Below are 12,344 nucleotides of genomic sequence, written 5' to 3' on the forward strand. Positions count from 1 at the left end.
TCGTCTCCAGAAATTCCTAATCGTGACAGCCCTACTTGAGATCAGAGTGCAAAATGCTTGAGGATTTTCGAAATGCGGGGTTTTCTGTATCGATTTTCTATTACGATAATTGGGTTTTGGGCAAAACCAGAGGTAATAGAATTATAATATTATTTTGGTTGATGGTGTGCCGCAGGATTTTGTAAATATAAAAAGGGTGCCGGATTATGGGATATGTCAATAGGGCGAATGAACACTACTGGCCAGTAGATGGCAGTAGAGACCTTGAAAACTTGCCAAAACAAAATTCCAGATAATCTGTGTCTGCTACATTTAAGATACATGGAATTTAATAAAAGCAGACACAATAACAACATCTATAATCCCAGAGAATATATTCAGGAGAGTTTTAGGCACTAGAGTTTAATGTTGTTGTCCGTAGAGCCTGATCAGAGTGTTTGAAATGCATTTCTCATGTCATGAACGTACTGAGATTACCCTATCCTACCCATAATGCACTGCTGGGCACAGCATATATCCACACTAAAACCTTAAAAATTAGCGCATTACTTTAAAACTAAAACATATATCTGATATTTTCACTTTATAAAGCTTCAGACATAACATTAATTTAAATAACTTGTCCAAAATTAGTTTGGTTAAAAGTTGAACCATAAGTTAAAAATGTATGCCTCTGGATGACTTGGGTGACGTTAGGGCTGCCACAACTAGTCGACTAGTCACGACTACGTCGACTATTGGAACCGTTGACAACTAATTTATTAGTCGACGAGTCGTTTAATTAATTTGTCTTTGTTTTTCTCTCAGTTCATAGTTTTAGTTTTAGGCAGCGAGCCCTCCTGCCGTCATTTGGATGTTCAAATTTAGGGAAAGACGGCTGATTAAAACAGTGGCCGTCTTGTTCAAAGCCGTTTAAAATGCGCAGTTTAGCAATGGAGGTGTTTGTGTGTGTGTGTGTGTGTGTGTGTGTGTGTGTGTGTGTGTGTGTGTGTGTGTGTGTGTGTGTGTGTGTGTGCTTGCGCGCGGAGTCAACTGGCTGCAGACTGCGAGCGAGGGAACCATCAGTGCGCTTGAAACAGTGGGCGCGGAGCAGAGAGAGAGGATTTTAACCCGAGAGAACATGTATGAAAAAAAAACCCACACACAACAAAACCAAACCGTGGAGCTGCCTTTACTTCTCCACTTTCTCTACCCATGTGGTTCTGATGGCACCGTCCTGTTCACACCATGTGTGCGTCGTATACTGAATGCATGAGATCATGAGATGAAATAAATGGTCAAATATCCTTAAAACATCCTTAAAAAATGAGAATACGAGTATATAAATGAACTGAGCAAAAATAACATATACACGGGTTAAAAATAAAACCCTGATGTGGAGAAGCTGATGTTCAGAGGCACAGATTGCAAAAAGCAGGTGAGAACTCTGAACTTTAACAACTGTTATTTTACAAAGGTATGTATTTATTCAATCTTAAGCTTAATGCAATGTTCAACCACAAAACATGACCGATGAGGAGAAAGAAAAATGACTTCATTACACTAAATGAACTGGAGTCAGAATAAAAATACAAGCTGCTATTTTTTGTTATTTTTCAAAGTTATTATAAGCTGCAGCTATATGTTTTATTAATTTCAAAGTGAGTTACCTCTTATTTTATTCTGATTTATTTATACAAAAAATAGGGGGAGCCAAATCAGCCTGCATTGTTCTGTTCACTTTATATCAAAGTTTACCTGCACATGTTTGTGTATTTTTTCCTTCTTTATAGGAGTTTGGTGTTTGCATTTGCTCCACAAATTTTTAAAACACAATAAAATGTTCATACATTTCTTTATAGCAGTTCTGTAATTTCTGAAATGCAACAGAAACAACCACAAATCAAAAAAGTTGGGATTATATGTAAAATGAAGATGAAAATAAAAATGTTGCACTATTCCCAGTTTCTCCACTCACAGAAGCCAAACGTTCTTCCAGAGTTGTGTCTTGGTGGCTTCCCTCACTTGTCTCCTTCCAGCATGGACATTTAGTTTTTGAGAACTGCCTACCTGACACAGATTTACTATAAAGTACCACACTGTTTGTATTTCTGAATGATTGCTGTAAATGAAGTCTAAGAAATAGTCACTGATTTGGAAATGTTCATGTTTTCATCCCGACGTTTCTCGGAAAATGCTGCAGGCCTTAATTTAGTAAATTACGTATGATCCGACTAGTCGACTAATCGCAAAAATAATCATTGACTAGTCGACTATCAAAATAGTCGTTTGTGGCAGCCCTAGGTGATATTGCACGTGTATCAGTATGGGTTTAAAAGAAATTAGGCTTTTTTTGGGGGGGACCAGTCCTCCTTTGCCTGCAGAGGATAGAGCGGTTTCTTCTTAAAGCAGCTCTTCTCTGTTTTGCAGAGGGTAGAACTACACATCAGCTCTGAAACATTTAACAGGTAGGTCTCAACTGATTTTAAGTTTTATAAATATTTGTAGTTGTTCAGCTTTATTTATCACATTATTGGACAAAAATTTATCGCAAGATAATTAGTCCGATAATGGTTTTTAAAGTTATCTAAAAAGATAATCCGATAATGAAAACATTATCTTCGATAATTATCGGATTATTGTAACTGTGCCCACCACTGCGTGTGTATGTGCGTGTGTATGTGTGTATATATATATATATATATATATATATAAATAAAATGTGTGTGGATAGTGTATTTAATTACTCTGATTTCCACATCATGAACTGTCTACTCGGAAAAAGGCATGTTTGTGTAAATTAGGGAAATGTGACTTTTGAAGGTTAGAGAAAGAAGCTGTCTTGTGCACACAGCAGGGTGAATCTGGTTGGCTCATGAACAGCAATTGTGCTGTCCTCAGCACACCCTCTGAGGTGTCCTTGAGCAAGACCTTTAAACCTCAGTGGCAAACCGTTCAGACAGTGGCTGTATTGAGTAGCATGTGAAATGGCATGAGTGTGAGCAGTGTGAACCTGAAAGAGAGTGCTCTTACTGTAATTTCGCTTCCTTTAAAAAAAACAAAAATAAATCTGAGGCAGCATTGATGGGGTTGGTGCAATGATGGGGAATTATGTCGCCTTAGTTGTGTGTTGGAGATCTGAGATTTAACTTGAATGAATTATTTAACTTTAGTTTGCATGTTCTCCCCGTGTCTGTGTGGGTTCCTTCCGGGTGCTCCGGCTTCCTCCCACATCCAAAGGCAGGCAGGTTAGGTGGATTGGAAACTATGTAATTGACCATAGGTGTGCATGCAGATGTGAATGTGTTTGTCTACATGTATCCCTATGACAGACTGGTGTCCTGTCCAGAGTGTACTCCACCTCACGCCCTATGAGTGCTGGGATAGGCTGTAGCCCCCCGCGACCTTTGATTGGAGTAAGTGGTTGAAGATAAGGGAGTGTGACGAAATATTAGAATGGTAAATAATTGGTGGGCTTACTGAAAATAGTCAACTAAAATGATCGCTCAGTGATTGCAACACTGACACTCTACTGGTTTATGCAAATTAATCATTTCCTTCCCAAGTGCTTTAGCTGCAGTCACAGTGCAATGCTGTTGGAATGTAGCCTAATGCTACCAAATCCTACTCAGGCTGTGCATTTGTCTGGGCTCTGTTTATTCCCACCTCTTAATTGCTTTTACCGGTAACTGATTGAAACCCTATTCTTCTATGGGATCAGGAGGTTGTGCACACATCATTGATATATTTGGTGGGGTGGGGGTTGGTGACACGGTGGATCAGTGGTTGCCACTGTTGCCTTACACCAAGAAGGTCTTGGGATCATTTCTCTACTTTTCCTTTGTGTGTGCTGTTCGCATGTTCCCCCAGTGTCTATGTGGGTTTCCTCTGCGTACTCCTGTTTCCTCCCACTATCAATAACATGCTTATTTAGGGTCTGGTCCTTTCTCTGCCCCTGACCTAGGCAGAGTCTCCTAGTGGTTGGATTGTGTCTAACTGTAATTAGGATTGGTTAAATGTGGAAGACAGATTTTGTTGTGTATATACAATGACAATAAAGACCCTTCAATATAGGGGTCAGGAAAGTGATTAATGGGGTAACAGTGCACATTCAAGGCATCCCCTGACCTCTGAAGGGGCAAGACATGTTTCCTTTAACCCACAGCTGTCACTGCTGCACTGATGTTTGTACCTGAGTCCTGTTTACTTCTAATGGGACCTGCTCGGGACACAAGTGCATGCATTGCTACAGGGACAAGTAAAGAGAACGGTGAGGTAAAGAGGTTTTTTGTGATTCAGTGAAGCCTCAACATGGCTGTGTGTGGCTTTGACATTTGATCAAGAGTTAAATTATGATTCTGAGTTCTCCTTTTCAAGGTCACCCAAAGTCAAAGTCCATTTGGCCAATACAAAGTTGATACAACTTCATATTCATGCTCAATAATGCACAGTCTACATTGACATATCTTTACCAATTCAAAAAAAGTTGTTCTAAATGTCCCACATATATACATGCACTCAATTAAAGACCACCTGCGCCCATTTCATCAGGAAGGACAAAAGGCAGTTGGTCTTCGCATACAAGAGGTTGTCTAAAGGACTATTTTATAGGTTACACAATTAATCATGAAAAAGGACATTTTAATCAAAAGTGAAACAGTTATTTATAAACAGTAAATTTACATTCTGAAGTTATAGGTTCTCCACATGCCTTGCACTTGCTTCACAGTAACGGCAGTTCCCTTATGAAAGAAAGAGTACCACGTATTCTGCCATCACAGTAACATTCCTGAAGACTCAACCATCATGTTCTGTAGTTTTCTCTTTCTCTCTCTCTCAATTTTTTTTTCTGCAGATTGACTGAAGTAATATGTATATGGGCAGGAGAAGCTTAGCACAGACATAATTAAATAAATTCAAATTAAACCATGTTTCCATTGAGTCAGTGTCTGGCACCGAACTGGCATAAAGAGCAGCGTCCAGCAGTGAGGAATGTGTAGCACTTCAGATCTTTCTCTAAGCAGGTCTTGGTAGAAGGTGTCTGTACTTGGTACGTCTGCAACTCACACAACTGCACACAATTTGACTTTGGTCACAGCTCTTACAAAAAGTGATTAGTGATTGTTCACCACTGTATTTGAAAAATGAGATGATTTTTGTTGTTGAGTCTGTATGGGCTTGTGAGGAACAGCAACAGCCATGACGATAGACAAAACATTGAATCTGTATGCATAACTGCTGGTGACTGATGGACTAGCTAGTTTATGTTGTTGTAAGACTTTGACTCTTTCCTGTCATGCAGAGAGCTTCATGTTGCACCAGTTAAAAGAAGAGGGGAGTGGGAGTGTCCTGTAAAACAAGCGAGTATTGTGAGGAACAGCAAGAGCTTTATTTGTCGTGGGTATTGGTTTCAGACATGAGCTAACATAAAAACACTGAAACTCCCAATACATACAAGGATTCATATGCTGTAATATGCAGGGTAAAACTTCATCATTTCTTCAACTATACCAACTTGTGTGATGCGTTTAGTGCATGTCAGACCAAACCGGAGTTTGACTAAGATGGCAAACTGCAGCTATCTTTTGCACAACTTCATTTTCTTAGAACTGCTTTAGCACTGCCATGAGCTCTGAGATTGCCATTTTCCAAATTTAAGGACTTTTTTGTGGTGGTCAAAATATTTTTATCCTATTATGAAGAAAATCCTGTGGTGTATTGCTTCAGTTGGGAGGAAATTCCGCACAGCCCTCTAACAGATGCTGTTTAGTGAACATTAGTGCTTGACACTGTGGTGACCTCCCCTTCCCCATTCAACCAATCGCAGGGTTGCTGATCATGGTGTTTAGGATATATATATATAATACAATACCATGCTTTTGGAGGGCAGTATGCATTTTCAGAGGCCCGACGTCCATGCCCAGTCGCCGAATAGCTGTCATTTTGGGCGACGGGATGGACGGAGGGACTCAGAAAAATGCATACCGCACGACAACAGCATGTTATTTGCATTATTATCACTTTTTACTGAGACACACAACACGTAACATGTACATAAAAAGTTGGCTCACTTAACTTCTGCCTTGTCACCTGGCGCGCGCGCTGCTGTTCAAATTCAGCAGTGCGTCCTCATCAAGCTGGCTGCTGCTGTTCATTGTCGAACTATCCATGAGAAAATCATCCGGAATATCCATATTGGGACCAAAACACACTTCTCGCCTTTTCATCTTTTCCTCTGCGGACATTTTGTTTTTTCCCCTCTGCGGACAGTTCTTGGGCTGCGCGTGTGCTATGACGTCATTTGTTTACGCACAGTGGGCGGTTATAGCCAGATACTGTCGACGTAAATCTATGATACCGGCCTCGCAACGCCCCAGTAAAGTGATAATAATGCACAATACACTTTGCGTCAGAATACCATATATCTGTGCAGTATGACAATGTTAAACTGGCCAGAATTGCAATCTGACTATATTGGAATGCTACTGCTTAAGACATATCTGAAAGTATTGTTCAGACTAATAGACGTTTTTATGCATTTCAGTAAAATGACACCCCAACTCTTCCAGTGTTTTCCCTACAGCTTTATAGGCCTGGTGGCCTGTCAGACCAAAGAGAAAACCCCCACCAGGCCAGATTTTTTGTTAAAGTAAATACTAAATATTCATTAATTTGGATTTCAGTTTCATTGCATCAGTAGCACTTTCCCTAATGCACACTATCATCTGTGGAATATTTTTTTCAGTGACTTGACTGCGTAAATCAACTCTTTTTTTTAATTTATTTTTTATTTTTTTATTTTTTTAAGGAGTATTTACACCACCTGTTATGCATTATCACATTATGGGGGAATATATGTCGTAGGAGTCAATGGACGGTGATCTTATTTGTCCATTACTTTGGAAACCAGTTATTCTACGGAGTCATAACTATTCCTGTTACGACCTATTTACTAATTCTTTTAGCTCAACTATTAATTTGCATCACTTGTTACCAAAATTGGAGCAGCTTTAACTTTTGACCACTGTACAAACTGAAATTGACCTTTGTCAACATTTGCTTTTTATGCCCCACATCATTTATCATAGATAGCACAAACTATACTTTTTTTGAAATTTGATCATTAGACAAATAATGTGGTAGATTTTTCAATATGATTGGGGCATTTTTAAATGCTGACGACTGTGTAATCCTTCATTGACCACTCCCTGGCTATAGCTCCCGGCCTGGAATGTCCACCGTACATTTTTGTGTAGCTCCCGGTATACTGAGGCTGGATTGTAGTGGTGTTCTTCTCCAAAGTGGCAGAAATTAGGTCAAAATTGGCTTCAATCTCATCTACTATATATCTACTATATAGGGTCATTCAGAACAGTGTGTAAACACTTTGGAATGAATATGAAACATGCACCACAAGGAGGCAGTGTAACATTAATTTTGACTGTGGTAGCTTTGGGTTTTTGAGATGTTTTTGTTGAGTGGTGCAAAGTAAAATACTGCTAGCACCCAAAAATAAAACTAGGATGTTTAGAAGTGCTATGTTGAAAATCCCTTGCTCTATTAAAAAAAAGTACTTGGGAAAAAATTTGAAGAAAACTTTAAATTTCATAGGGGGACTAACAATTTTGTCCTTGTGTGTTTGTGATAGAAATTATGACTAAATAGCATTTTGTGTTAATATTAATGTTATAAGTTTGTTGGCACAATATGTAGCCATTGCGAATAGACCCCACATAATTCCTACATAGAAGTGCAGGTTTTTTTTTTTTAAAGCCAAGATAGAGCTTTGCTGTACTTCATAAATGAGCACATCACTTTGGCTTTTGTGTTTCTGAGCCTTACATTTTTTCCACACAAGATGAGGGTTTTTTTTTTCTTCCTTTTTCTCCCCACCACAACTGTGTACCACCAAGCCTTGAAAAAAGTCTTGTTGTAACACTGTCTTCTCTCATCTCTAAAACATTTTAAAAGAAAATATTTTGAAACATTGCTAGACAACTTGGATCATGTTTAAGCACACCATTCCTATTCCAGAAGATTCAGTGCCCTTCTGGAAGTGCCGGTCAATTTGGAAAGAAAAAAATCTTCCAAATTAATCCACATTTCCATATTGTGTGAAAAGTATATAACCGAATCAATGACCATGGATAGACATTTTCATCTAGCCTGTCTAATCAAACCCTCACTTTGGTAGGAAGAACCACATTAGTCTAATTTCCATCACAAGGATCCATAGATCCTGCATCACGTGGTTTATCTTGGATCTTTTAAGCAACATATGAAGAATTGGGCCCAGACCATAAAGTGTCATAAATTTGGTGATATAAAACAAGAATTTACATTGCACTCAGTTGGAAGGCTGTTTAAAGAAAACTACTGCAAAACAAAATAGTTATTGGTGCTGATTGTTTTCTTGTACAGTTTGGTTTGTTGAATACTAGATGGCCTTTGTTTAATTCATGTGCTTGTTTTTCTTCTCCCATGATCTGGTGCCCACCTCTACCGATTCCCCACCACCACAGTGAAACGTTTCAGGGAGCCCAAACATGAGAGGAGACCCTGGAAGATCTGGTAGGGCATCTGAGAAGATGACTGAAATTAATTTTTCTGTAGTTATTTTCAAGAATCCATCTGGAATGTCTGTCCCTTATCTTTGTAGGTTTTTGGACACTTCAAAACAGGCCATCGGGATGCTGTTCATCCACTTTGCTAATGTCTACCTGTCTGACCTGACAGAGGAGGACCCCTGCTCTCTGTGAGTCAGTGCTTGTGATTTTGTCATTAAAGCTTGTTTCTGTAACCAACTAATTATCCCAATCCAACAATAATTTAAATGTTTGTCTCCTAGGTATCTCATCAACTTTTTGTTAGATGCTTCTTTGGGCATGTTGCTGATCTATGTCGGGGTGAGAGTTGTCACTGCTATTGTAGAGTGGAGGCAATGGGATTCCCTACGTTTTGGAGAATATGGTAATGACAACAGACGCCAAGACTTCCAGCACATTCTTACAAAGCCTGTAGAGGGCAGCTTCTGCCTGTTACATTGCTGTGCTGTAATGCCCTAAAATTCCTAGATTTTTTTTTTTTTTTTTTAAGCAATGATGGTGCTTTCACATTAATCCCCAAAACAATAACCCCAATTCCAATGAAGTTGGGATGTTGTGTAAAATGTGAATAAAAACAGAATACAATGATTTGCAAATCCTCTTGTCCGTAATCTGTTATTTGACTCTTTTTGTGTGTGTGTGTGCAGGAGACCCAGTGCAATGTACTGCATGGGTGGGCCAGTGTGTCCTCTATATCCTCATCATGACCTTTGAGAAAATAATGATCAGCCTCGTCCTTCTCATTCCACAGTGGAAGCAGGTCAGCAGCACCTTTAAGGTTGAACCAGATATTCTCCCTAAGAAAATATTAGTTGAACACAGTTATTCGAGTTATTCGAGCTGTACCCAAGGATCCTCTGGAAAGAGATGGTACCAAAAACCTACAGCCATTTCTTTAGGTCTTTGGATCCCAAACTGATCCTCAGGTACCACATTTTCCATCTCTCCGTGCTCTGCCAGAAGCTAGCTATCTATCTATCTGTATATCTGTCTGTTAGGCATGTGAATCTCATCACTGACAACGATTCAATACGTACCTTGATATACTACCAGCGATGCGTTACTGACGATACAGTGCTATACGATTCACCCCTGCTCCCGATTCTATGCAATTTGATATGTATTTGATGCCTATGCAATACGATGCGACTTGGTGCGATATAATTAAGGATGGGTATTGATAAGATTTTATCTATCGATTCTGCTTATCGATCTGATTCTTTATCAATTCCCTTATCAATACCTTTTGTGAATTTTCTGTGTACTAAAAGTAGGCATAATAGGTTTTCTATGTCAACAATATTTTATGGAGTCTTAAAGTAAATAAATATGAAATTGGTCACTGGATCCTTGATCTCTGGACAGAAATAGAAATAAACAAAATCTGTAGTTTTGTCAAAAGCATCTCTTTTCATATATTAATGGCACAAATGTAACTCCATAGCCTCTGAGCTGAGCTCTTGCAGCTGTGCTGCACGTCAGGATGTAATTCATAAAAAAGTTGGATGTCTCATTTTAGGGGAAAAAAAACGATTTGGTCAGTTGTAGTTTGTTTGTATTGTAACATCTGGAAAGAGATGTCATTTGATTTAAAACGGCGATTTGCTCTGAAGTTATTAATTCTGAACAAAATCTGTGTGGCTGTTTGGAGCTGTGCACTTAGTCCCACAAAACGGAGGATATTATTATTATTATTATTATTATTTCCATTACCTGAGGGACAACTTCATTTTATGCTTTGGTGCTCATGCCAGTGGACTTGCCGCTTCTGAAAACCAGCGAAGCAGAGAAACAGTGAACAGCGGGTTGAAGCGCACGCTGCTTCATTGCTTCAAGCAGACCCTCTGCAGTCAACGTAGAGAAATGATTATTTTCCGATAAACACCCTCAGAAACAGTGGCCGCTCCTTTGTTCCGAACTGAAGGACTGATAAGGAAATCGCTAAGCAAAAAGGCTTTTGATGTTATCATGTTTGTTGTGGTAGAAATGTGCTTTCTGGCTGCCGTCCGTGGTGCATTCAGTGTGCATCGGGAAAAAAATCAGTGCAAGCAAGCAACCAACCAGCAATCCATCATGATTCAACCTGTCAAATGAATCTATGCACACTGAATGAATCTATGCACTTGCATCGTGGACGTTTGTGTCTAGATACCGATTCATGTCGATTAATCTCCACATTCCCACTGTCTATCTATCTGTATATTTGTCTATTTTAAACAGAAACTTTACATGGTATCAGCACTGTACTATCTAAAAATTGACCTGTGTGTAGAGTTTTATGCATAAGAGTGGGAAAATTTACCTCTGTTTATTGCAACAACACATGCATCTAGAGACATGATTGCGTGGACCCATTGTGTCTCACTTTCTTTGCTCTTCTGTCACTCAGTTGTTTGTTTTGGACCATTTGAAATAAGGTCCTTGTCAGTGCTTGTGGGCTAAAGCAGCCAAGTGCAGAAACTTGATTCATTTTTAATTAACCATCATTGGGGAGATTCATGGTGGTACTGTTGATTCATAACAAGAAGATTTAGGGTTTAATTCCCAAATCAAATTCTTTTCTTGTGGAGTTTTCATGTTCTTGTGTCTGCACTAGTTTCCTGCTTTTATTTAAAAAACAAAACAACAACAACAAAAAAACAGAAAAGAGCTTTTTGTTCTTGTTACTACCCTTGACAAATAAATGCATGTGCTTCCTCCTAGTGGTCACATTGTGCATGGTGGTCAATCCTGTGATTAGGGTGGGTTAAATGTAGAAGACAAATTTATTGACTTGTCACAGTATTCTATTTACTCTCTTGCTCATTAAAACAACTGATCCTACATGTCACAATGACTTAATACAAACCTGTGGTATGCCAAGATCATAGAGAAATGCACGCTGTATTAGTGGCACCTGCGTGTTGCTGAGGATGAGACCACATTGCAGCAGTTCAAGCATTTTCCAAACTGATGTGCAGTATTTTCTGTAGTATGTCATAGTGATGCAAATGAGAGGCACATTGTCACATACACATATGTGCATGTTCCCTCCTACCTCCCAAAAACATGAAGGTTAGGTATATTGAAAACTTTATCTAGGTTTGAATGTGTGCTTGTGTATATATCACCCTTTGATAGGCTGTCCAGGATTTGATGCGCTTTTTACTCAGTGGCAGCTGGTATAAGCTCCAGCTCTCCCGTGACCCTTATTTGGAATAAGAGGGCATAGAAAATGACTGAACATACAGCTAAAACGTTCATTGCTTGGGTGCATGTGGAAAGTATTCACAGCGCTTCACATTTTCCACATTTTATGTTATAGCCTTGCTATTTTTTTCCCCTCAGAAGAATACACACAATATCCAATAATGACAGTGTGATTTTTTTTTTTTTTTTTTTTTTTTTTTTTTTTAGGTTTTTGCAAATTTATTTAAAAAACAACACATGTTCATAAGTATTCGCAGCCTTTACCATGAAGCTCAAAATTGAGCTCAGGTGCACCCTGTTTCCACTAAATATCATTGAGATGTTTCTACAGCTTAATTGGAGCCTACCTTGGGTAAATTCAGTTGATTGGACATGATTTAGAAAGGCACACACCTGTCTACGTATAAGGTCCCACAGTTGACAGTACATGTCAGATCACAAACCAAGCATGAAGTCAAAGGAATTGTATGTAGACCGAGACAGGATTGTGTGGAGGCAAAAATCTGGGGAAGGGTACAGAAGTAAGCACAGTGACCTCCATCATCCATAAATGGGAGAAGTTTGGATTCA

At 39.0% G+C, this 12,344-nt stretch overlaps 1 protein-coding gene across 1 annotated transcript in view; it reads left to right on the forward strand.

Moving 5' to 3' along the window:
- Positions 1-12,344, forward strand: part of stimate (STIM activating enhance) — a 64,094-nt gene that overhangs the window by 11,211 nt on the left and 40,539 nt on the right. The window contains exons 2-5 of the mRNA XM_034167189.1: positions 8,502-8,550; positions 8,639-8,734; positions 8,828-8,949; positions 9,233-9,345. Coding sequence (XP_034023080.1) covers positions 8,502-8,550; positions 8,639-8,734; positions 8,828-8,949; positions 9,233-9,345 — 380 coding nt within the window. The remainder of the gene's footprint in view (positions 1-8,501; positions 8,551-8,638; positions 8,735-8,827; positions 8,950-9,232; positions 9,346-12,344) is intronic.

This window comes from Thalassophryne amazonica, chromosome 3, assembly GCF_902500255.1.
Source record: "Thalassophryne amazonica chromosome 3, fThaAma1.1, whole genome shotgun sequence".
Classification (NCBI taxonomy): domain Eukaryota; kingdom Metazoa; phylum Chordata; class Actinopteri; order Batrachoidiformes; family Batrachoididae; genus Thalassophryne; species Thalassophryne amazonica.